This window comes from Penicillium nucicola, assembly GCF_028828085.1.
Source record: "Penicillium nucicola strain IBT 29836 chromosome Unknown utg000003l, whole genome shotgun sequence".
In the NCBI taxonomy this organism is placed as follows: domain Eukaryota; kingdom Fungi; phylum Ascomycota; class Eurotiomycetes; order Eurotiales; family Aspergillaceae; genus Penicillium; species Penicillium nucicola.
This window is the reverse complement of record NW_026643127.1, coordinates 3,403,624-3,429,873: the sequence shown is the minus strand read 5'-3', so window position 1 is coordinate 3,429,873 and position 26,250 is coordinate 3,403,624. Positions and strand designations below refer to the sequence as shown.

Sequence of the window (26,250 nt, the reverse complement as noted above, 5' to 3'; positions counted from 1 at the left end):
TAACTAGCTGAAGGCAGACGCATGTTATCAGCGCAGGCTAGCTCGCGTCATCATCCAATGGGATGAATAGGAGTTTCTAGGCATCTTCCGAGGCTTGAATCCGGATTATGATGATTCTGACTAGCTTAGGGGGCCAAAATTTACCAGTCTCTTGACGGATGCCCTACACTATTTTTGTATATGTGGCTCAGCCAAGCATTGAGTTGTCTTCAATGTGTGGGGATTCAACTATAGTGTACACGATGATCTGCAATTGACGTGGACTACAAAGCGCCATGAACAAGTCTGCAAAACGAAACATTGTGTGTTCCGGAATTACGGTCAAGCGAGTCTGCGTGTCTCAGGCGACGCCGGATCTGATTGGTGTATGGAATGCGCTAAGAGCCTCTTTTTTTTTTTTTGACTTGTGACAGTGGCCTGCCAAATTCAATATTCCGTATTGACAGCTCTGAACTTACAAAAGGCAATAGGTGATTACGGATGAATTAAGCTTGTCGCACGTCTATTACTTACCTGATAAGTTAATGTCTGTACTCGGGCTCAAGGATGGACTGAGGTTTTGTGTTTGTCAGCGCCAAGTCCAACCATGAAGAACTAAGATGCAGGGTATTGCCACATTGAGCCATCGGACGCCAGCCCAAGAACGCCCGCGACAAGGGCTACTTTAGCCCCTTTGAAGCTACTCCGGGCTGCTTGTTTGTGTTTTCTCCACGGAACGGCCCGCGCCCATGCGGCTGAACAGCCTGTCAATGCGCATGGGCCATAGTGGATGGAGGGCCTCTTTTTGTATAGGAAGAGTTGTCTGTCAGAATAAGGTTGCCGCCGTATTCTACAGAGCATACGGATCTGCTACGAAGATCAGGCGGGGTTGAAGTGGTTGCTAGCCAATGTGGACTTCGTGACACAAGATCTTCAAATTGCGTGTACATCTCGATATTATCGGCTGCTATTCTCGAACCAATCGCTACATTTCCAGGATAGAAGTGGACACAGCAAGCGTGCTCAAGGGATTGATTGAGGGACTCTGACAGCTTCCAACAGATAGCTAAACATTTGATCCGTTGAGAAGCGATTGTAACACCCGGTCGCCATCACGCATCTTGCGAGGCAGTCTGATACAACTCTCTTGATAATCTTTATTTTGTGTAAAACGATGGTAAAAAAAGAAAATTCATTAAAATAAATTCATCACTCGGGCAAGTGTTTTAATCTAACAGAGCTGTAGATGGAGTTCATTTAAACATTGCCTGAACGGAAACATCGTAGAGCACCCGAAAAGAAAATCAAAGCGTAAAAACATATCATGAATCGAAAATCGGGCCATATGCTGGGATCCCTTGAGATTCGAAGTCGTAAACGATTTTTTGGGTCATCGAAGGATTGCTAATCACGAAGACTGCCTCCGCGTTGAACTCCTTGTATTGCTGGCGCACCATGGGGATCATATCAATACGACCCATTATAGAGGTGTCCCAAATAATAGGATCGGGGCCCATCTTGTGAACCAGATCAATCACATCTTGGCCATATGTCTTCTCCGGCGTACGTGTCTGCCAGATGACCTTGATGGCAGGTCGGTTCTCATCGCCCAGGAATCCAAGGCAAGGTCCAATGCCGGATCCTGTGGTCACAATGATAATACGGTTGAAGAGACGAAGACCGTAGCCAACGCCACGCATCAGTGACCCGCGCTTCCAGAGCTCCTTGGGTGGGTTCTCGATAGTATCGGCTGTCCAGTCTCCGGCCTTTGATACCACGATAGAGAAACTCCTCCGGTGGCCCTTTTTGAATTGAGCCGATTGGCGACCAGTAGCGGGCTCCGAAGTGGGCTCTGCAGCTGGATCCGGTGTAGGCTCCTCCACAGGCTCTGGAAGAGGGTCTGGGAATCCAGCGAAACTGTGCCAGTCGCGCAGGGGATTCTTTGTGACTTGAATACCCTTCGCAAAACTAATCGGCGTGTGGTTGAACGACAATCGCACAGCATGTGAAGAGAGAGGCTCGGGTTCCACGGGGACCTTCCGCAGTAGAAGCCATGGGTGGACAACAGCCACAATGGCAGCAATCAATAGCCAAAATGCGGGCAAAGTGATGAGGAAGTACCCCATGGTCTCTTTCTGTGCCCTACTAACCTCACGGGCAAATAGCATGAGCAGGGCAACGAAAAGGGCCAAAATAGTCCATGAAGTGAAGCGGTGGGTGAGCTCAAAGTAGTCGTGCATCTTTCTGCGGAATGTCGGATACGCCACAACCACCATCACGAACAACAGGAAAAGGATAATGTAGGCGATGGCAATTGGCGCAGCTGTGAACATCACATCCGACAATGGACTGATAGGAGATGATGTCCAGTATATCTTAGAAACCATAGAAACAAATCCGATATACCAGATTAATGATGCAACACCACAGCCACTGTGAACACCACCGTAGTGGGCTGCTTTAGCTGCCACACGACGCATACACAGCGGCGCCGACCTAGGCAGCGAACACACGACCCTGTAAATGCCGTTGATCACCATTGGGTGCCGAGCGAGACCGCACGCTACCAAGTTCACAGCGGTTGCATCCACAAGTGCCACAAGCTGCCGATTGGAGACCATCACATAGATGAAGCATGCCAGATTCACGCATATGGTAATCGTAAATAGCCGTCTATAGACAGTGAAGACGTTATATCTGAAATGCGAAAAACGTTTCCGTCGAGGTTCGGCAGGCTTCTGACCCTCAAGGTCACTTAAAGCGGCAGAAGTATGACGACTCCGAAGTTCCTTAGCAGAGTAGTCGTCCACAAGCTTTCCGTGGTCTGAGAAAATGGTTCCCACGGAATTGGAGTTGTTGTGGACGACCCTCGTCGGGTGTGTGGGCATGGGCACACCGTTCTTCTCTGGATCTGCCATGACTGGAGGCAATGAGAAAAGAAGAAGGGGGAGGGGGAGGTGTGTGTGAAATTGAATGCACAAAAAGAGCAATGTTTTTATGGGAGATCAGGGAAGGTCATGCGTCAATACCATACTGTAGCGAGATCAGAACCTCGGAAAGTTCCTCGCGCCAACCCATAGTTCCCGTATTTCATGGCTGAGATGGGTCCACGATGTGGATACGCATGGCCCTAGAAACATGTAGTCTCCAGGAGACACGGCCCTGGTACCAATAGCCTTACCTGCAGTAGTTACTTTCCCGCTGATCATAGCGCCAGCCGGGTCCATTGACCACGGTCCAGCCAACAGATCAACAATCTTCCCCTCATTGTAGATCTTGACCCGCCGCATGTCTTGTTGGGTTTGCGCTGAATTTTGACAAATTCGGAGAACCTCGGGTCCGCTGCACAGTACTTTGATAGATTGGACATTTCCGGCTCCTGCTCTCATTCGGCGAGATTCATGTGCCGAGTGTTTCGCATGAAAGGAACCAAGAATGAAGCGCCCAGTCAGTTGTACAGTACCTGCCATGTAGCAATCCGTGGCCAATATCCATATCCCTGGGTTAGATGCATCTAGCATCGGCAAGGGAGATCATTCTAGGGGGAGACATGACTGAAGCCGTGCCGGTAAAGTACTGTATACAAAGCTTCCCGTGCGACGCGGTCCGCTTTCCCATTCGCCTCATTTGCGTCGAAGGATCTTGAGAATCCTTCAGGGGCCACATCCCATACACTGTATTGCCCCGCCACCGACGGCCCAATGGCAGGAAATGACACCGGTGAGATGAGCTCGGTTACTCTGATGAACCGATCGCCCCGATTCAGAGTGCCGATCCAGTTCCCGACGAGCGAGGCTGCTGTCAATGACGGAGAGTTAGTTTGGTGGAGAAGGATTGTCCCTCCTCACCGCCAACCACGTCTTCCCCTTCCACATTCCCCTTACCAAGCTCCATTGCAGATCCACATCCGCTGCATCTGTATCTACATGGCCCTAAGTTCGCTGAGGCTGAACGGGATCCCGACTGGCACGCAGGACTCCGTACGAGGCTACCAAATGAGTGACGGGCAGCGCCCGAGACCCACCAGTGCCAACATGGAAGTCGATTATAGGCCGTGACTGTGGACCCTCGTGGATGATTTCACGAACTATTGGGGCACTTGAATCTAATATGCCGTGACAGGGTATTGTAAGTAATATACACGGTATTACAGATCCGACATCGATCCATTTGACCCCAAGAGACAGGGGCTAAGACATGGAAAGGAAAGTCACACACGAGATAAAGTCAATTAAGTCTCAAGAGTATTAAATTATGTTTGAAAATACGAATCAAAGTCTATCATTATTAAAAAAAAATCTCCGATCATCAAGGCTAGACCGCGCTATTGCTTCAGCTCGATTCCGAGACGAAGGTGCTGGCTGAGGCAATCTTCCTCGCCAATGCTTTGGTCGGTTGGGATCCGAGGAACTCGAAAGAGGTCAATTCGGCCCCGAGTTCGCGCGAAACCCAATTCTGTACATCTGTGGCTTTGAGGGAATCCACTAGTGAGCGTAGTTAGTACAGCAAGATCAGGGGGAAGGAATCATGGAGACATACCACCCAAGGCAGACAATGGTAGATCCGGATCGATAGAATCAGCTGTTGTAGCCATCGCATGGGCCAGATACTCGGAAAGAGCGTCGACAACAATCTGGGTTGCTGCATCAACAGAGCCAGACTCCTTCAGCAAAGTACTAGTGAGGATTTCTGTGGTCTCGGTTTGTTCAACAGCAAGAGCCAGTCGGTGATCAAACTTGCGGTCGAAAAGCCATGCAGAGGGCGCATTCTTGCGTGACAGGGAGTCGGTCATACCAGCTACAATCTGGGAAGGCAAAGAAAGCTTGCTGTTGATGATCACGCGCAGCAAGGTCTGAAGCTCATGGGTCATGATCTCTGTACCTTCAAGATGCTTGTAGCGGCGTCGGCGCTGCTCTTGATCTTCGTTGATATCACTCAGTCCACTGGCATCGGGGACAAGACCAATGTTGATGGAGTGACCGGGCAAGCCATTGCCTCGACGCCATTCCATGAGCGCATCAATGAAACCGTTTCCAGCAGAGTAATTAGCTTGACCCATGTTTCCAATGATACTCGCCACGGAGGATAGAGCCACGAAAAAGTTCAAGCTTTCTTGCTTGGAGAAAAGGTGGTGCAAGTTCAATGTCCCACGAATTTTGGACTCGGTTGATTGGGTCCAATCATCAAACGACATCTTCTCAAACATTGTGTCCTGTAAATGGAAACACGTTAGCTACTGCGCTTGGTCAACTAAATGAATAGAGTGAGTTACCTTAAGAACCGTCGTGCATTGAATTACACCTCCGACCGTCCACTTCTTGTTTCGAATCTTGGATTCAAGATGATCAATATCTCCCTGGCGAGAGATATCACAGCGTACGACGTCAATGATGCATCCGCGGTCACGGAGCAAATCAAGCGTGAGCTTCTGATCATGCTGAACACCGCCCGATCGGCCCAGGAAAACCAAATGGCGGGCTCCAGACTGTACCAAAGTTTCAGCAAGCGCAAGGCCAAGGTTTCCTAGTCCACCGGCTAGGATGTAAGTCTGATCTACAGGCAAAGTAGCAAGCTCTGGGAGCGGAAGCACGATTGGAACTTGACCCGGAGCCTGAAGGTTCACTATAGCTCGGGTATCAGTCTCCTTGCAATACCTCAGAGCTGCCTGTACCTCGGCGACAGGGAATGTAGCATAGGGTTCCACGCGCTCCAGCATTCTGTGCTTTTTCATGAAGTCAATGACATGACGAACCGAGGCATGGAGGCTACCAGGCTTTTCCGAGAATGTTCTTTGCAGTTTTGGGGAAGAGAAAGTGCAACCACTGTCAATGAAGCTCTCAGGCAAAGCACTCAACTTCATATCGCTGGACAAGTTGATGTACTGGCCGCCTTGAACCAAGCATCTAGCCGCAACGCGACCCGAATATCCACCCAGGAAACCAATGGCGGTGTCAACTCCACTTCCATTGGTTAATCTCGATACACTTGCTTCCAGACTGCCGTGGATACCAAGGATACGATCGTGTAGATCTGGGTAGCGTGTGGAGAGAAGATCAGAAGTATCCTGAGAATCAGTAGCCACGATAACATGCATGTCCATTGCGAGAGCATAATCAATCATAGCTCGAAGAGTCTGGCTGATTGATCCAACCAAGAGAACAGATGAATTCGCGCGCAGGCGACCGACTTCGGTGAGGATCTGATAGGCATTGAGATACGCAAGAGGAGTTGAGATTGCCTGTGCAGGACTCGTGTTTGCCGGTATCCTGATAGTGTCACTCTCCGGCACGCGAAGAGAGGTAGAAAGTCCCGACTTTGCAGAGAATAGCGTCAAAACCTTGTCACCAATGTTGAGATCGTTCACTTCTGATCCAATCCGGGTGATCTTTCCGGAGACTTCAGTCATTGGGAGGACAGTTTCGGGGCTCTTGCCTAGCTCTCCGTTGAGGTCAAAGACCGAGGCCATCTCCACCTTGAGCTCGACATGGTCTGGTGGGAGTTCTCCTTCGCAAAGTTTCTCCTCTACCCAGTGAGCACGGTTAGTGTCCTCGATGTTCAGCGCAAGGGGTCTCGGGTCTTGCGTGAGATCTGCTAAAACCGGCTTGGGACCATTGACCAGTGTTTGCATAGCCTCATCGACTGCAGGGGTTTCGAGGACACGAGGAATCAAAAGACGGCCATTCGACAGACGGTACTCCAGGTCATGACGGCGGGAACCTTCCTGTGTCGTGAGCTGCATAACCTGCAGAATCCCACAGGCTAGTCCAAATTGATCCTGTAAGTCTTCGGCATCGACGAGCAACTGTGGGATACTAGTATTCCAATGCTCGTTACGAAGAGTACGCAGAAGACCCCCGGTGGCACCTGATCCGACGTTTTCGACACCTCCTTGGGCCCAGAATGGGGAGATCCAAAGAACGTATTTTGCACGGACTAACTGTTGAAGATGTTTGAGATCATCAGCTGTCCATTCAGATACCCAAGGACCCGCCAAATCGAGCAATGAGATCACAGTCTTGTTTTCCAGTGCTGATACCTGGTCTAATCCAACTGAGACCAGGTGAACGTTATGGGTGGCAAAGATCTTCTCAAGGTGGTCGAAGACAGGGAACGAGTTGGACTTGTCTGTTGGACTCAAAATATAGATCTCGGAATCTGTGGTCCATTGGACCGGCTTCTTGCGAGTAATGATAAAGTTGCGATCCTCGGTCATGCTGTGAATGTCAAGACCATTGAATTTCTGCAAGGTATCTACTGCAGATGCGATATTTTCATCCGAGATGCGCATTGCCGCGAAGCCACCAGGCCCAAGAATGGTGGGAAGAAGCGAAACAATTGCTTGTGGTGATTTACCATCCCATAAACTGACATCGTCAATGACGACAAGGTCAAACAACTGCTCTGCAAGAGAAGAAGACGGAAGTTCACCAAGTGCATTCAGGGTCACGATTTGGGTTCCCACGAGGTTCTTCTGGGAATCACTCTTCTCTTCGTCCTTGGAACTACACAAAGCGACGGTGAGCTTTCCTAAACATGGTCGCTTTCCGGCACCAGGTGCCATCTCTAGGTCTTCAACCCAGGAGTAATTTGTGTTTGAGGTGGCTATCAAAGCCTGAGCATCTCCATTTGTATGACAAATACGCTTGATCCAGTCTCCCAGCTGCAAGTCGCTAGTTTCAACAACCGCGCCTTTGCTGCCGTCAGAGGGGTTCTGGCCAGTAACAATTGAGGACTCCAAGTGTTCGTCCCAAATAATAGAGGAGTATCTGCTATCAGAAGTTGTTTCCTCCTTCTTTTGCGAATTGGGATTGAATGGAAGGCGTCCCAAGTGAACACCTTCGAATGTGATCCAGGGCCTTGTCCAGGAGGGATCCGACGCAATACATCTCGATAGGGACTTGCCATCTCGCCACTGACTTTCAGTGTGAACAGCAAATTGATCACCAGATTTTGGCTGGAAGGCATCGGCAATATAGATATGGTCCACACCAACGGGGATGTTGGCGTTTTTGCTTGACAGAGCCTCGGAACAAGACAGAAGGGCAGACTGGAAGAGACAATCAAGAGTTGTGGGGTGAATAAAACTGGGCGTCTCAATTTCGTGAGGCATTGCTTGCTTCGTGTCTGTGACAACACCAGAAAGCCATAAACGGGGCTCTGATTCACAGAAAGATACATCTGTGATGGTTTTGAAAGCTGGTCCAACTGTCAGTCCTCCCGTATGAGACAGCCATTGATATGTCTCCCCAATATCAGCCTTTTGTGCAGTTGACTGAGTATTTTTGATACGGTCCACGGCTGCGTCCCAGTTCGCGGTAAGCTCGTCATCTTCTCGGTTCTCATACTGCATGGTGAATGCACCCTTTGCGTGCTGAATCCAGGATCCCCCGGAAGGAAGAGAGAAGATACCAAACTGATACCATCCGGGGATCCCGGGATGTGGGGAGACCTGAAGAACTGTTTCCAGGCCCCGGTCCTCCTCGGGAATTACAACTCCACGCATAAATCGAACATCCTGGAACTCAATTCCTTTCACCTTGTCCTGATCACCGGCGAGCTGCCGGGCCGCCTCAATAGCCATCACAAGCATACCCGCAGCTGGGAAAACGATTGATCCAGCCACAACATGATCAGCCATCCAAGGATTTTCTGGCAGACGGAGGAAATTTCTCCACCGAGGTTCCAAGGCATTTTGGTAGTCTAGAGGAGAACCCAGAATGTCATGGCGTGGATGCTTGCGCTGTCTGAGCTGAGCTGTCTCCAGCGGCTCATGCCAAAATGATGTTTGGTGATTCCAGGGATAAGAAGGCAGATCAGAAACCACCGATGGAGTCGTGCCATCGACACTACTATTGACCGCTGCAAGGTCAACACCATGTCCCGTACTCCAAAGAGACCCTGCAGTTTCAAGCGCGGTTTTCAAAGCGTGTTGGTTACGCGCCACCAAGGAGTGATACGGCAGAGTTGCCATGCTAGTGTTGACAGCTTTCAATATCTGAGTGACTGGTCCTTTCAGCACTGCGTGAGGGCCAATCTCAACGAGCGATGTCCATTTAATAGGAACAGGTCGACGACGAGCCTTGGTAGATTCACTTAGAGTTGCGAGTTGCGACATTGCGGCGGTAAACTCAACTGAGCTGACCATATTTCGTACCCAGTAAGATCCACCAAGCTCGGCAGAGTAAACACGCTCTTTTGTGACAGATGAAAGCATAGGAATCGAATCGTGATGGCGATCTTCCGGATTGATGCACTCTATGGCGTTTCCGACCACCTCGACTAGCTCTTCCATATGAGGGGAGTGATAGGCGGTATCAATGCGGAGCTTTCGAGCGAAGTGGCCGTCTTTCTGTAGCCTAATTTCGAGCTGATCAATCAGATCTACGTCACCTGAAAGTGTTGTACTCGACGGACTATTAACGCAAGCCACAACGACCGATCTCGGTGGAAGCTCATCAAGATACTTCTTTGCATCCTCCGCCGAGATTCCAGTAGCGAGCATACCTCCACGCTTGTCACTCTCCGCAATCTGCTGCGAGAAGAAACCGCGGAACCATGCCACTCGCAAAGCATCTGCATGAGAAAGATACCCAGCAGCATAGGCGGCAGCTATTCAAGTAATTTGTTTTAGTTGATTGCACTGACAATAATGAAGTTAGATGGGAAGTTCACATACCAATTTCACCACTGGAATGACCAACGACCGCATTAGGATGGACAGACCAGCTAGCCAAAAGATCAACCAAAGCGATTTGCAAGGCACACGTTATAGGTTGGCTGCGATCAGGTCGATTAATATTGCTTTCCTTTGCGTCAAGACGGATTTCCTCAACAATATCAAAGGCACATCCCATGGCAGAGAGGATCTGTTGCGAATGCGCCATGCTTTCTCTGAAAACTGCCATCCTCAGAAGTTCCCTGCCCATACCGGCCCACTGTCCACCCTGACCAGTGAAAACAAAGGCGATCCGTGTGTGGACTTGGCGACTAGCTCGAGCAAACTTAGGCAGTCCCTTCTCCAGGATCTCCCCAAGTTGATCGCCCGTATTGGCAACTGCGAAGCTGCGGAATCCCAATTGAGACCGGCGATTCAGCATCGTATGGGCAAGATCTTTGATCGAGATTTCTTTCTCTGCTTTTCGCTGACGTTGAAGGAAGGTACTCCAACTTTGACCCAGTCGTTCAATACCAGCTTGGTCAAAGGTAGAAAAGACCACAACACGCGAAGGAGGTTCCCTATCTTCATCGTTTCCTCTCAAGGCTTCTTTGGTGCTCTCAATGATTATATGAGCATTGGATCCACCAAATCCAAATGAGTTGATGCTGGCTCGTTGTGGCAGATGATCTGGCCAGGGTATCGTTTTGTTGCTCAAGCGCAACCGCCAATCGTCCAGGCGAATCTTGGGGTTAATATTCTTAAAGCCAGCATTTGGTACTAATGTGGCCTTTTCCAGACAGAGAATGACCTTGATCAAACTAGCCACACCTGCAGCTCCTTCGGTATGACCGAGGTTTGTTTTCACGGAGCCTACATATATCGGCTCATCGGTGGCTAGACGTGCCTCACCTAAGGTCATTCCAACGGCAGACAGCTCTATAGGATCCTGATTATCAAGTTAGATGTTGAAACCTCCAGAAAGACTTGTGAATCATGGTTCACTCACTCCGACTGGCGTTCCAGTTCCATGTGCTTCGAAGTATGCAGTGTCTCTCATTGAAATTCCGTGTCGCTCATATGTCGAGCGAATCAAGTTTGCTTGTGATGTGGGACTTGGCAAGGTGATTCCAGGAGTGCGACCATCCTGGTTGATGCCCGTGCCGCGGATAACGGCTCGAATATTGTCTCCATCGGCCAAAGCAGCGCTGAGAGGCTTTAGAAGGACTGCACCAATGCCTTCTCCTCGGCCGTACCCATTTGCCGACTCATCAAATGAGTGACTTGTTCCATCTGCACTCATCATATGCATGTAGGACAGCCTTTGTGTGAAATTAGGGTGCAAGATTAAGCTGGCTCCAGTGACAAGTGCCTATAGTCTAGGGTTAAACTCAAGTCAAACCGCTAAAAGGCTAAGAGCTTACCATTCCGCACTCGCCAGAACGCAGGGATTGAGCTGCAAGATGCACTGCAGTCAAACTTGAGGAACACGCAGTGTCCATCATGATACTGGGGCCCTGGAGATCGAAGAACCATGACAAACGATTTGCTAGCATGGTCCTTCCATTTCCAGTTGCTGAGTTATGAGGCATATCATAGATATCTCTGGTCGATAATAGCTCATAATCATTGGTCATCGACCCGGAGTACACGGCTGTGTTACTACCTGGAAGTGAGTCGATTGGAATACCACCTGAACAAGTATTAGCGCTTGTGCTCTTCCGCTGGTTTGGGATACAGGTTTGACGGACCATTTTCAAACGTTTCATATGCAACCTCTAGCAGCAAACGCTGTGCTGGGTCCATTCCTGCTGCCTCCTTTGCAGTAATAGAGAAAAATGGTGCATCAAAGCGGGAAGGATCTTCTTCCAAGAAGAATCCACTGTCATGGTTGATCTTATCATCCTGTCAGCTCAGGTACTTGAGAAAGTACTGACCATGCGAGTCGATTCAGGAATACTTACCGCGCCTTTGCGATCATGACTAGGATGATGCCAGGCAGAAGCTTCATATCGGCTTGGAGGAATCTTTCCGTGTCCAGTACGTCCCTCACATAGCATCTGCCAGAAATCCTCAGGAGAAGTTGCACCCCCAGAAAAGCGACACCCGATTCCGATGACTGCAATTCCCTCCATTTCTGGGTGGGGCGAGGTTGCGGTCGGTCGGCCGGGCATCTTGCAAATGTCAAATGAATTAAAGATAAGGTTGTTGAAGTCGGAGAGTTGGGAGGCTGTGGGGTATTATACTTGATGAGCTGAGCTACCTGGCCTCGGCAACCCTTTCTTTCAGATCATGAATGCTGTAGAAGCTAGTGACAAGTGCGGGAAGCCTCGCAGTTCACATGCATGTTTTAGTGGTTTAGTGGCTATTTACCAAGCGGAGAAATTGTTGTGGAGCTTCCAAACTCTCGAGATAGTGTTACATACTTTGTGAGCTCAGGTCGGTGAGGTTCTATCTATGCACTCCAGACATTAAGCATTAAGCTATAGATCATTCAACCCTGAGAGATAGTCTTCATTCAATTGATCGTGATCTTGATCACTATGAGGAGGGACATAATAGAAATCCCATTCGACTCCTTGATCCACCGGAAAGTGCGGCTGAGGCTGAACCCATAACAAGTTACCAAGTGGAGAGAAAGTGACGAACTGGATCGCCAATGCGGGAGCACCTGGAGGGCAAGAGTGCGCTTTACAATACGTGTTGATAGAGAAGCTCTCCGTATTGAGACCAGAGCTGTACCAGTCTCGGTCACTGTATTTCAAGATCCCCGTAATATAGGTTTGGGGTAATGATTTTCATGGCATACACGCTCCAGCTATAGATCCACACTCATAATCTGGAGTACGCCGAGCCAATCCGCGCTGTCATAGCCGACGATCACTCATGCAGGAATTTTTGTTGGTGAGATCCTAAATTCTCATTCCGCAGTGGGGAACGATCACTTTCCAGCCCCCCTGATTGAGACCGATCCCACTCCCTAGATACTTGTTTTCCCTCGTGCTAAGGAAGAAAATTGGGACTTTGCCTTGGTTTATCTCTTTTTGTCCTTTTTGTCCTTTTTCTTCCCTTCTTTGTCTTCCCTGACTTAGACAAAGTTTCGGCCCTAAGGACCCCCGGGCCGCTCTTAACCCCTTGCGACGGGCCGCGGGCTGAACGTGGTGTCGTTGCTAATCTGGCTATCATGCAGGGAATAGCTATGACGATAGAATCTGGCTTTCTAGAATTTCCTATGAATCCATTTCATGCTATTACGTGACTCTAGAACAACCCGGGGAGGGCTTGCTCCCCTTCCTCCCCACAGCGATCACCCACATCCGCACGGCCTATGGACTGTGCATGCACGCACAAGTCGACTATCTTACTCAAATGGGAACTCACAATAACCAGACAGACACCCCACCGCGCAAAAGTCAATGGTTCGATTTCGCCCCATCGGAGGTGGGTACTGGCATTAGCATTTCGATAGACTGGAATGTCTGGGTCAACACAGCACCCTATCAAAGACAGAAAATCTACCCTGTATATTACCAGTGGAGTGTCTCATTTATCTTGGCAGATAGATACGAGATTCTTCCGTAGCATCTCTCACCGTTATTTCTCACATCACAACACCCGTTAAACATGACTACTCAGAGTGCCATTATCGTTCAAGAACCAGGCCGCGCGATACTGAATCAAGATGTCCCGCTCCCTGAGCTCCCTGACGATTTTATTCTAATCAAAACAAAAGCTGGTATTTCATCTCTGGCTTGGACCCATGCCCTTCTTCTATCCACAGAAACTAAGATACCACCCAGTGGCTTTGAATCCCACAGATTGGCGTCATATTGACTTTGTGTCATGTAATGGGGCGATTGTGGGCTGCGACTATGCTGGAATAGTAGAAGCTGTTGGTCCACAGGTTAAAAAGGCCTTCAAGAAAGACGATCGCGTGGCCGGATTCGTTCATGGCAGCAATGCAGTGCGTCCCAACGGCGGGGCATTTGCCGAATATGTGATTGCCAAGGGCGATATTCAGATTCACATCCCAGAGTCTATGAGTTTTGAGGCCGCTGCTACCTTCGGCGTTGGTTTGACAACCGTTGGTCAGAACCTCTATCAGATCATGGAGTTGCCCTTCCCTGGAGAGAATTCGGACGAGTTAGAGGGCGCCAATATTTTAATTTACGGAGGCGCAACGGCCACCGGTACTCTTGCTATTCAGTTAGCAAAGCTTTCCGGACTACGAGTGGTTACGACATGCTCCGAAGCCAACCGCGGGCTGATGTTCGAGTTGGGGGCAGATGCTGTCTTCGATTACCATGATTCCCAGGTTGGTGATCAAATCAGGGAGGATACTGATGATGCCCTGGAGTTTGTTCTCGACACAATTTCTACTCCCCAATCAGCCGCTATCTGCAGCGCTGCCATCTCTTCCGCAGGAGGCTGCTACAATGCTTTGCTTGATGTTCGATCAGCGCGAGATGATGTTGACTCACATGTCTCAATGGCTTACGATGTGTTGGGAGAATCCTATCGCATGGGAGCACAGGACGTATCACCAGATGCCAGCAACTTTGAATTCGGAATTAAGTGGTGGGCTACAGCGCAGAAGCTTCTTGAAGAGCGCCGCATTCTTCCTCATCCGTATCAGGTGAAGTCAGGAGGCTTGACTGGAGCTTTGAGTGGTCTTCAGATGCTACGTGAAGGCAAAGTTCGCGCATCAAAGCTGGTTTATCTGCTAAATTAATCAGTCAGATTGATACCTCATGAGAAATTTTAATTGGTTTATGTGATCACATATTAAGAACAAGGGTCGCGCAAAGAGGATTATAAAGTAATGCACTGTCAGCAAGTTATACTAAGGCAGATATATGGATTTGTCGCACGGAATGCGACGATTGAGGCTAACGCTCGCCTGTCCACGTTTTTTGCCACGGCTTTTACTAACACCACTTGGACTTGTTTTGCGTAAGGAAGTCCACTAAGCTCACAGGCTTATCCGATAATAGACTGAGACTTGAGGCCAGACTGGCACCTGCATAATATCCCGGATCCTCGAGCAGGATCAAGTTCTCGAATATCTCTTCAGCCATGTTTGGTGGCAAGAATGTGGAAAGCGTAGCCTTGAATGTCTCACTGGGAACTGTTATAATCGACAGTGGTGCACCAATCACGCTTTCAAAGTCCCGCGCGAGATCATCAAAACTATAATAGTCGCTGGCTGCGTAGATAACTTGAGAATTGGTCTGTGGCGGATTGTTGAGAGCAGCACGTACAAAGTTGCCTTCTAATGTTAGCAGTCATATTTATGAATAGGATGAACTTCGCGAGGCATACCGGTGTCTGTTCCAGCATCAATGAAGGGAGCAACTGCACTTGATGATACTGGTATCGGCAAAATGAAGCTGCCATCTTCTTGCTTCTGAATCATGGTATGCATTTCAGTCATAAAAATACCTAGCATGACGAAGCTGGCTGTGAGACCACTTTCGCGGATATATCGTTCCACGGAGGCCTTCCCATCAAAGTGAGTAATATTCACCAGACGACCATTGGATGCGATTGACGCATCGATAAGGGAAGAAAATATGAGATGCTTGACATCCGCTTTCTTACAAGCGTCTGTGACCATCTTGCCTTGAAGGATTTCCGGTTCTGCAGACATCGATTCCCAAAAGTTGGTAACGAGAAAAACGGTGTGCGCTTCATGAACTAATCTAGCGACATCCTCAGCAGAACTCATATCTCCCTGTTGATTCCTGTTAGTATAGAGGATAATTGTATAGCCGTTGAGCAAATGACACTCCTCACTTACTTGCACAACGTCCACATTTTCCGTAGCTAGAGCTTTCGCTCCGGGTTTAGTCAAATCTCGTGTCACGGCGCGGATTCGGAATTCCTGAGACAACACAGGGTCATTCAGAATAGTTCGAATCACTGAGCCACCCTGATTTCCAGTGGCCCCAAACACGGTTATCAATTTTGACATTGCGATGCGAACGGCGGGATGAGTATTGACAAGATTATGTGTTGCACTGTAAATCAGCTTACTGTTTTATTCAAACGTATAATACTCTTGGACATATATTGTTGGTCGGATGGTTGTATGCCCGGCAGGGCGAACAATTGCCCCGACTCCGATTCGGATCCCGGAGCCTCGACTGAATTAGTTCAATTCTTCAATTTGTCTCTGAACCAATCCTCGCCCCCGCTTCTATCGATGGCTGTTCTGTCAGTATTCAGGCTTAAGCCAGTGAGTCATGCGGTGTTTTTGTTACTGGTTAAAGTGAGCCCTAAGCAAATGACTCACATCCCCAGGGTCGTGAGTTTGGCCCAATAAGCCTCGAAATGAGTACTCTCAGAGCATGTCAACACTTCATCCCATAGGATCACTTATCTCACTAAGTAACTTATGAAGGATCATAGATGCTGGGTTGCCTTCAAGTGAGTCCAGCTTACTGATTTATTATTACCCATCGCAACCTAACTTCTTCGCCGATGTTTGGATGCAAGTTCCATTCAGCTACGTATACCCAACATTTAAATAGAGACCCAAGAACAAGTTTCCCATTTATGTGTGTCAACCCTTTTTTCTTCCATCAAATTAGATTCAACTTCAATTTTCTACAACATGTGTCTCGACTACAAAGAATTCCCCAGAAAACTTTCCGGCGTAAATCAGTTCACACCAGCCGGTCATGATCACCTCAAGTGGGTGCCGACTACCTCGACTTGATAGGAGATGATAGGAGATGCGGTGCTGGTCGATACTTAGTTAAGCTGCTGCCAAAGAGTTATTAAACTAAGTGGTAGCCATTGTGAAAAACTTCAAGACGATTAATGTCTTGCAGGCCCACGCCAATAATTCCTATAGTACCGGTACCATCCTCGAAAATTTCCAGAGGCGAATGTCGTGGTTACGTCGGAGACCGTCTCTCGAATGACCGAGGCCATGTCTCCCGAAGGCATGGTCGCTTTTTCGAGAAATATTTTCCCTGGCAGATCCCGGAAAAGCTCGTGATGGCCGCTCCCCTTGAGTAAGACCACTTCATATTAGAAGACAAGTGATTGTAAATGGGTAGACTGGGCCATACAGACACAGATGATACAACGTCTTTATGGGTGCCTGCAATTAGCTTGGTTGTTGCGGGAGACGCAGTCTACAACAACACCCATCCGTACCTTGGAGAATGAAGTGCCAAGAGGCCGGATCGCGATGGGTAGCAGCGCTCGAACCGAAAATTGTTTTCGACGGTCATAGTGATCCATCTAAGGGATTCTCCCCCATGTCATCCAAGCCACCAAGGGATATTTGGACGACTTCACACGACTCCATGGACAAACATCCACTCCCGAGAAATTACACTCCCCAATGCTAGAACCCAAATGATAGAATTGCATTGGGTCACTATGAGGAAATGCAACGCTCGTGATGAAATGACTCTACGTATCTAATGTCTAAATATAACAATTGAACGAATCATGGCAATTCTAGGCGTCACCCAGTTGGGTTAAATTGCGGTCGGAACTTCCGTAAGACCTCAAAATTTCCAAGGAAAAAGAATCAAATTTCTGGATTTGATATCGTTTGACCCTGATAGTCTTCTACATTCGCCTATATTCCGTTTCTGTCATGACGTTAACCGCCACTGCATACAGTGTTGTTGAGACCTTTGTTTCCACAGCTCAAGATCTTTGCATATCCATAGAAAGTTAGTCAGTGTAATTTGTTTAAGAATCAAGATTTTCTATTTGTGCCGTGAATTATCAGTCCATGTGGCATGCCGGTTGCGTCCATGTGGGTTTCGAATGATGTTATGACCGAAGGGTCGGGACGCTGGGGCACTGTCTAACACAAATACAGATTTGAATTCAGTGCTAATTCCTCTAGTATCCCAATGCATTACATTAGAAATAAGGCAGACAATTGAGCATACTGTATCAATCATTGAACAACCGAAAACAAGAAGTAGAGAAATGGCACAAAGATAATGTGTGATGTGTTCATTCTGGAGGCGACATAACTCGTAAGCGGATGTCAACCAAAGAATCGCTGTCTTCATTATGAATCAACAAAATTCACTTCGCCAGCTCGCATGTCGGCCAATTCCGATATATGAACTTTTTTCCTTTTCTCAGCACTGTATGGATGCATCTATTTCATCTCCCTTGGGGCCTTTGAGGTCCATTGTATAGTACCATCCCTCAATTTCCTTTGGACGTGGTGCTACCCTGAACCATGAAACAGAGTCAATTGCTAAAAAGCCACGCCCACACACAATTCGATGCCGCTACTAAGTTGGTTACATTTGAGCGCTTTTTGAGTAATAATATGTAGATAAAAATTTACTTCTAATATTGCATCGAATTCTTAACCTTTTAATAAATTGGATAAACCATAGTACAGAGTGGTCGGTGGTTGGCTATGTCACCGGCCGCTCGAAGACGGGCAGTTCCATATAGCCTCTTTTTCTAGCGTCGATCATTCCAAATACTGAACCATGGGTACATTAGAGACTTGAACTTCTTACTCTGGAACCGACGTGGATCTGCAATCAAATATGGGTTGTGACCTCGGGAGCTTCCCCGTACCGATCCAGACTCGCTCATCCTTTGTCCTTGTTCTCACGACGTCAGTCTTCCAGCTTTCTAGAACTGTGGTCCAAACTCAGTGCAGCTCACTGCCAGATTCCGATTTGCCAATATAGGCTGACTCGGGCACTTCACTTTGTGCGGAGAAGGCTGTCAAGGATGTTCGGCCAAATACCTACATTGAGACATTCGTCCTCTGTTTGCCCCAGCTCGTCACAATTATGACCTAATCGATTCAAAGGCTCTGAGAAGTACGGATTTGGAACACCAACAGAAGTGGGAAGACATATCATTTCCTTGGACGTACAGTAGCTCACGCCTTACCTGCGTACAGTTCCACCTGCCTCATACTGACGTCGAGGACTTCTCAAATGATAAAGAGAATATGATAGTGAGTAAAGTGCAAAGTGTAGAGGTATAAAGAGAGTGCTTAACATTGTCCATGGAAAACGAAAAAAAAATACTTTCATGATATTCAATAATTTGATATTACGGCAAAGAAACAAAGCCAGCCATGGCTTCATTACCACAGAGCGTACCTCCGCTCGCATCCACTTCTCTTCTTGGATTGCAGCGGACATCCGAACCACTGCAGCAACACGCAACCCCAACTAGAGAGATGCGCCTCAGCCAACACGACATCAGTAGTATGAAGTCCAGTGGCGAAGGGACCACACTCGTCGAAGTAGTTAATTTACTTGCACGTCGGGGAAGCGACGACCTTGCAGCATCGCGGGTCTCCGATACTGACTATGCCAGCCTGTTGGGATGGATTCGATGCGAGAGAATGAAGAAGCTCCCGCCCGAGGGAAGTAGTTATGACAAGGCCCTGGTATGGGCGGCCTTGTTTGTCGAGCGTGTCCATTCATTCGATTCAGGAATTGAGCAGTTTGCGGGCGACAGTCATCTCGCTGCTCAAATGTCTTATGGATATTGTGCGAGCCTTCTTGAGGTACATTAGATGGAACTCCAGCCTGAATTATCATTTTACTAATCGCGAGTGTATAGCTGGGCGAGTCAAATGCCTCTGCTCTCATGGACCTTTTTGGCTTCTTTTACCGCTGCTCTGCCGGGCTTGGTAACCTGCTAGATCGCGCAGAGCTCTTTGTTGTCTCTTCTGATATCAAAGATCAGCTTATCCTTGCGTTGGCAGACTTGGTGACTCTCGTTGTTTGTGTGGCCAGACATTTCCACCGATTGCTAGTTTCCTCTGAATCAGTCTCCGTTGATATCTACAGCACCTTTCCCAGTCCGATTGACAGTTTTCGTGGTCGCTGTGAGCATGCTGCAGAACTGATGTGGCGTCATCAATTAGTGCGAGAGGGTCTTGGCGGTGATCAAGGTATAGTCATTACAGAGCGTCAAAGGTGATCTTGGTCACTCTAACCATGTTGACACAGATGTTGGCATAAATACGCTCAAGGACTGGCTGCAGCCTGAAGACCCGACACTCGCTCATGTTACAGAGATGATTCCCTCCGCCCAAGAACGCGAAGAGGGTACCTGTATGTGGGTCAAGCCGTATCTGACGCGGTTCTTGAAAGGCGAAAAGCAAGCGCTCTCTATCGTTGGCAAGCCAGGCTCCGGAAAAACAGTCTTGTCGACTGTTATCAACGATTATCTTCAACATCCCGTCGGAGGAATGAAATATACGGCCATCCTAGCACCTATAAGTAAGTATCGCTGTCCTTCCACCTAAGCCTATGTGGCTCTGACTAGCCTTTGCAGATGGTCGAATTCATGCCTCGACAACTCCAAGTGCCCTCATAAAGTCAATCCTGTCTCAGCTTTTCAGCAAACATTTGGGAAATGTACAGTTGTATCAGGTCTTGGCGGATGCTTATAACCAGAGCCAGCTTACAGTAGACGAAACCGCCCTTGAGGATTTGCTTTGGAATGCTTTGACGAATTCCGTCGGTGCCAGTCTATCGGGCACAAGAGAGCTGGTTTTGATTGTCGATGGTGTCGATGAATCAACCTGCGCGGAGAAGGCTCTACTGCATCGAATCCACGAGACAGCGTTGAAAAACTCTTCCATAAAGCTGATCACACTCGGGTCTCAGGAAGTCGAGTCAGCTGTCTCACAGACTGCAGTGCGAGCCACATTAGGGCTCACCTTTGATGATGTGGCCGCAGTCACCCGCAGCATTATTCATCAAATTCCGACGTTTAACACCATGTCTGAAGATGAGCAAGAGCTTACGGTTTCCCGTATCACAGAAACTTCTGATGGCTCTTTTCTCTGGGCAAAATTGGCTACGAAGCGGCTGCGCGATGAGAATCCGGCCAGTGAATCTGCGCTTTCCAAGTCTGTTGGAAGCATCGTGAAAGCAGGATACAAAATCCCCGATCTTGTTCTGCATACACTACAACCCAAGCTGGACGAGAACACGAAGAAAATTCTTGTGTGGCTGGCCACCGCAAGCCGCCCTCTCTCCCATGAAGAACTTGGGGCTCTCCTGTCATTGCAACCCAACAAGCCTGATGTCACCGAGAAGTATGACATTGATCTTCATCAGCTATTGAAACCGGTAGCCTCGCTTGTCTTCTTTCAAAATAACTTGGTCTATCTTAGGCATGCTCAAGTGCGTGCCGCGGTTTTGGACATTTTCTCAAAGGGCAAGTTCCTGCCCGCGATCAGGGATCGCAATGTGGACTTTGCGCAGCGACTTCTACTTTACGCAAAGCACCATGTGACAGACAGCCACGAACCCTCTTTGGATTCTCTCAACAGACGGGTGACGGAATATCTATTGGAGAAACATCCTCTGTTGGATTTTGCGCTTCGGTACTGGCCGACCCATGTCAAGAACGCGTTTGGGTGCACAAGTGACGAGGAGGTCACTAGAGCGGGAAAAAACTTGCGATACGTCTTCCCTACTAGCCCTACTGTACCTCTTCTTGAGATGACGGTGTGGGCGAGTAAGTTGACACCGTCACTCCGAACCGTTCACGGTATCCAAACAGCACTGTACCGCGAGATCTTGACCTGTGACCACCCAGCCACTCTGCAAGCTAAATTGACCCAGGCGCTGTTCCACAGACAAATCCACACAGTTACGCCTGTCGAGAGCAGTTACATTTTCTACGAAGCGGCGATGATCTGTCGCAAGACACTGTCTGTCCGACATCTCATTACTATGCAGATGGCACAGTACTTCTTGGAGAGCACAGCTAGTCAAATCACAGAGTCTAAAACGGCGATTATGACTCAACGTATTGAGATGCTGCAACTTATCATTGAATGTTACAAGGTTCATTACGGGACGACAAGCGTCATGGTCACCTCCACCCTGACACAGTTGTCAGAGCATTATACTTTCATCCAAGAGCACAGCAAAGCCCAGGAGGTTACAATCCACTTGGAGGGATCTTTCGAAGATAACACACCCCAACGGAAAGGATCCAGACAGGCAGACGATTCTTTACTGGTTCACCTTCACGGCCGGAAAGAAGCAGCGACAGACACAAGTACCACCCTGGCTTTGGATGGGATCGAACAGGATGAGGCAATCAAGTTTTCTTTTGATCTCAAATCTCACTTGGCCCAAGCTGAGCGACAGAAATCAGAAAATTTGGTTACAGAAGCCGAACAAACATACGTGGAACTTTGGCAGCAGGCAAGCCAGGAGTATCGGCTTAGTCACTCTACTGAGCACAAGCTGGTCATGTTACAAGCTGTTCTAGAATATTCTCATTTTCTTGAAGGCCTGAAGAGGACCGATGAAACAGCCTCGATCGTTGCCGGATTTTGGGAACAATACGAGAAGACTACCTCCAGCCCTGAAGTCTTGGTGCCACCTTTACTGGATCTTGCTCAGATAATGAAGTCCGTCGGGCTGTCAGTGATGGCCATTGAAGTCTTCAAACATTGCGCACAAAGTACAAGCAGCCAAAGTGCTACGTACAAAAATGTTGAAAAGCATATTCACTCCACCTCCCGGGAAGTGATGCGCTCAGAATCCTTGATGACAGAATCCACCCTCAAGGAAACAGTATTCAGCGCAACTAGTGCCGAGGAACTTTCTACAGCAGCAACCACATCACTGATAGAAAGGTACCTGTCTCAACACCGGTGGCATGACGCCACAAGTATGTTGAAACGAGTGCTTCGAAGTGTGTGGCCATCGTTGTTTGCGCCGTCGCTCGAAGAAGTCACCCTTCCATCGACCCAAGTCAAATATTGCATTGGAATTGCAGAGCGTCTCGCTGACTGCTATCGCTCCCGCCGTCGCTCGACCAAAGAAGATGATATTCGCACTCGGCTTTATCATGCAGCTCGACGCGATCGCCCAGCATGTGGATATGAAACCTTGGAGCGAATCACCATGAACCTTCTTCGTTTGTATGAGCGTACCTCTCAAGTTGACAAGGTCATAAATATTCATCAGGACCTTCTGCTTGATTACACTAAGCGATTTGGCACAGAGCATCCTATTGTGATCCAAAAGCTTTGGACCCTGGCCACACTGACGCGCCCGCAACCCATCGCAATGGATTACTACCTTCAGATCATACAATCACTTAATAAAGACTCAAATACTTGCCACCCTGAAGCATTTGAGCCACTCTTGTTTGTGACAACCGAATTGTTCAAACAAGGGCGGTACGCGGATGCGCTGAAGCCCTACCGGGTGTTGTTCACTACTCTACAACAGACCCCCACAATCAGCCCAAAATTTCAAGATCAAGGAATTGTTCAAAATATATATGAGCACTATGTGTACTGCCTACGCGAGGCTCGAACGGACATTACTGTCATCCACGATGTAACGGTACAGTACCGTAATTCGTGCACCAGCCTGTTCGGTGCGAACGCGACAATCACCATTCAAGCGACAAAGACATTGGCAAACATCTGTCAGCAGTCCAAAAGATATGACACTGAAGCGACTCAGCTCTATGAAGGTCTCTTGCAGATACAGTCAAGTGAAGTTGAAATCGACCATCAAGACATCCGCGCCATTCTTGGGGCCATCTATGAGCAGCAAAATGCATCCTTGACCGCCTCGAAGGTAGAGAACATGTCCTCAAAAGAGCTACAGAAGGTTGAGTCTATTCGCAACCAACGTTTGACGTTCATTCGCTCCAGTTATGGATGGGCACATGAGGAAGCATTGAGTCAGATGGAGGAGCTTGTTTCACTCTATACGAAACAAAAGAAAGCGCCAGTCGCTACTACCCTGTTGCATGAAGCAACTTTCAAAATTTTGTCTACCGAAACATCCTCCACCAAGCTGACTGCTGCGGCCAAGAGCATTGCATCTGGCTACATCGCAGCTGGTCAACTCCAGGAAGCCCGGGACCTCTCAGACAATATTTATTTCCAGGTTATGATGAAGAAGGAGAAGCAGTCTACAAGCCGCCGTTTGAGCCTAATTTTCTTGGCTCAATTCGAACACATCATCAGGGAATCCGCAAACAACTCAACCACGTTCAACGAAGTTTACGCTGCCTTGACCACGGAGTATCTGTACTTTGAGCAGTTCCGAATTATCCTCAGCTCAAAAGATGGCAAGTTGCAGCACACTGCCGCTACGGTTGCCCGCCTGCACGCTTTCCTGCTCAGTAGGGGTCGTCTTTCGGCTGCTGCTCAGGTCTTGGACCAGTACATCAGCTTTTTCTTGGCATCCGAGGGATCCAGTCTAAGTCTCGATCCCAGCCAGGTGAAAGTTTTCGTTGAAACGATTATTGAGTATCTCAGTTCTCATACCTCGCGCAACTTCCTCCGTTCAGTTGCCATCGCTAGCTTCAATGGTGTTGTTCAGCAGCTCGACTTGGGAAATTACCAGTCCGCCTGCAATCTCGCGTCCGCGGCGACGAAATACGTTGTAGCACACAACGGCTACTCGGATCAGGCCACAAGCAAATTGGTGTTCAAGTTGGGCTTAGCTATCGCTGGCCGAGAAATCAATACATCACTAACAGCGTCTGTCCAGAAGCAGATGCTAGGCGTGTCGGCCACAATTCTAAGTGATACGCTCAACTATTTCAGAAAGCACAACATCGAGCTCACGCAGCTGGACGTGGCAAATGTCAATAGCTTGATCAAGGTTCTCGATGAGCAACACGACTACCATACCCTGGCCTGGGTCCTCACCTCCCTCTGGAACAGTCGGGATGCGTATGCCCTGTCACAGCCCCAGCATGCATACACACTTGCTCTCGGGCGTATGCTCGTCATCACGCGCTACCTCGTTGGGGACTACGCAGCTTCAGTCCGCCTCGCAGAAGAACTTGTATACAACTGCGCTCGTGTTCATGGGCCTCGCCACCCTAGTACCATTGAGATTACCGTTCTCCTGTCGCAGATGTACACTAGCATGGCGCAAGGCTATCAAGACCAAAAGGGTCGTCAGGAGCTGGCTTATCGATACTATCGAAAGGCGGCAGCGCTACATGAAAATGCTCTACGTGTCTTCATTGACCCGTCCTCTTCTTCAAGCGATGTCGACATGGAGGTTATCTCTGGAATGTCATCCCCCTCGTCCCCCGGCAGTCCGGGAGAAATGGAAGAAGGGAAACACGTTCGGCAACACTTGCACATGCTCAAGTTGGCCGTCGAGCGTCTTGGGGATTGGCCCAAGGAATACTCCGAATATGAACGGCTTAGTCAAGACCTCTTCAGTCTATTTGGACATGACTTGGAAGGGGTTGAAAGTGTGGACAAATGGAATTTGAAGTCGTTCGGCTCTGGGCAGGCTGAGGCTAGCGATGATTTGGTCTCCTTTCATCGTGAGCATCTTGCGATTGCTATTTGAGTCCAGGTTGATTCATATTCAAAAGTCTGGTGTATTTTACCTTTTTGTTCTGCTTCTGTTTGTCTACTTTTGTCAGCCTGTTTCACTGTAGCTTCCCAAAGTACCTTTCGTTAATTGCTGAATAACCCCCAACAAATGATGTCACTAATAAATAAGCATAATGCTAGCTTTATTACTATTATATTTACATGTAATTTTGCATCTAAAATTGCCCCTAAAATTGCATCAAATCCGTGGCATTCCGACAGTATCTTCTGTGAATTGCTAAAAGACCCCTAACATTTACATCAGATTGTTGGCATTTTGATGAACCGGATGGATCCCACATCTCAACGAGGTGACACAGCAAGCCCCGCCATCAGAAGTACGTATGTCTCTACTGTGATGAACAGAATTTCTTTCGCTGCCCAGACTAGGGGTTGGCTAATTACACCTTGTCAGGTATGGAAAGCCAAGAGTCGGTTTCTGCACATTTCATCACCCGACCCGGTGATTTTCGAGGATGTGCATCAAGCCCGGAAGAAGCATCAAGAAAGCACTGTGCTCAAGTCCCTTATAACTCTCACGGAGGCCGTGAAGGGCCTCCAGGCAAAAGCGGATCCCCATGAAAAAGATGTTCTCAACGCCAAGACACACAAAGACCTTGGCTAGCTACGGAGAGACCTTAAAGACCACTACTTCCTAAGAATGGATAATGAAGCTAGGCGACACATGTTTTATCAGAAGCTGACTTGAACTTGAATTACGAAAATAAGAAGATAATATTGATCCCGTTTGCAGTTTTGCTGCCTTTTTTGTTCTCTCACTGGTTTGATGATCTCGACAGCTTCCTCCCCTGTGAGATATATTTTTATAGAACTACAGTGGGCAATCATGATATTAACATGACGAAATCGTTGTATTCGATAGTAGAATACCGTTAAAGGGGGCCAGGAATGAACTGTTGTGCATTTAATGATGTTCAAAGTACAAAATATAGCTTGTATAGGGAGAGACAAAGCGTTTTCACGCCTCCAAAAGTTGCTCGTTAAAACATACAAGTATAGATATTTGAAGGTCTTATAACTTCAGTTTCTGAATCCATTATAATTCAGCTCGCGTAGCTCAGTTGGTAGAGCGCGGCACTAGTAATGCCGAGGTCCATCGTTCAAGTCGGTGCGTGAGCAGTTCTTAAATTTTTTTATATGCATTGCATTCCTTTCATGATAAATGTGAAACCGAATGCATTTTTTTTGTCTCCCCCGGCTTTGCCAACCCATTGAAAGTCCAGACAGATAG

General features: G+C 48.2%; 6 protein-coding genes across 6 annotated transcripts; 3 read left to right on the top strand and 3 right to left on the bottom strand.

The window, feature by feature from the left end:
* Positions 1-1,301: 1,301 nt before the first annotated feature.
* Positions 1,302-2,897, bottom strand: N7511_004851 (uncharacterized protein; the record flags this gene model as incomplete). The annotated part of the gene is made up of 1 exon (XM_057127276.1): positions 1,302-2,897. The coding sequence occupies one exon, from the start codon at positions 2,895-2,897 to the stop codon at positions 1,302-1,304; it is 1,596 nt and encodes a 531-aa protein (XP_056986166.1).
* Positions 2,898-4,311: 1,414 nt separating this feature from the next.
* N7511_004850 (type I polyketide synthase) lies at positions 4,312-11,808 on the bottom strand (the record flags this gene model as incomplete). Its single annotated transcript, XM_057127275.1, has 8 exons — positions 4,312-4,463; positions 4,519-5,191; positions 5,252-9,588; positions 9,656-10,583; positions 10,644-11,006; positions 11,059-11,327; positions 11,386-11,539; positions 11,599-11,808. The coding sequence occupies 8 exons, from the start codon at positions 11,806-11,808 to the stop codon at positions 4,312-4,314; spliced, it is 7,086 nt and encodes a 2,361-aa protein (XP_056986165.1).
* A 1,450-nt stretch (positions 11,809-13,258) lies between these two features.
* Positions 13,259-14,366, top strand: N7511_004849 (zinc-binding alcohol dehydrogenase family protein; the record flags this gene model as incomplete). Its single annotated transcript, XM_057127274.1, has 2 exons — positions 13,259-13,370; positions 13,435-14,366. 2 exons carry the CDS (start codon positions 13,259-13,261, stop codon positions 14,364-14,366), a joined length of 1,044 nt encoding a protein of 347 aa, XP_056986164.1.
* Positions 14,367-14,562: 196 nt separating this feature from the next.
* N7511_004848 (NmrA/HSCARG family protein) lies at positions 14,563-15,608 on the bottom strand (the record flags this gene model as incomplete). The annotated part of the gene is made up of 3 exons (XM_057127273.1): positions 14,563-14,903; positions 14,957-15,368; positions 15,435-15,608. The coding sequence occupies 3 exons, from the start codon at positions 15,606-15,608 to the stop codon at positions 14,563-14,565; spliced, it is 927 nt and encodes a 308-aa protein (XP_056986163.1).
* Positions 15,609-16,459: 851 nt separating this feature from the next.
* Positions 16,460-17,074, top strand: N7511_004847 (uncharacterized protein; the record flags this gene model as incomplete). Its single annotated transcript, XM_057127272.1, is given in 3 exon segments — positions 16,460-16,656; positions 16,685-16,863; positions 16,881-17,074. 3 exon segments carry the CDS (start codon positions 16,460-16,462, stop codon positions 17,072-17,074), a joined length of 570 nt encoding a protein of 189 aa, XP_056986162.1.
* Positions 17,075-18,725: 1,651 nt separating this feature from the next.
* Positions 18,726-24,972, top strand: N7511_004846 (uncharacterized protein; the record flags this gene model as incomplete). The annotated part of the gene is made up of 4 exons (XM_057127271.1): positions 18,726-19,163; positions 19,220-19,553; positions 19,612-19,884; positions 19,940-24,972. 4 exons carry the CDS (start codon positions 18,726-18,728, stop codon positions 24,970-24,972), a joined length of 6,078 nt encoding a protein of 2,025 aa, XP_056986161.1.
* Between the last annotated feature and the right edge of the window lie 1,278 nt (positions 24,973-26,250).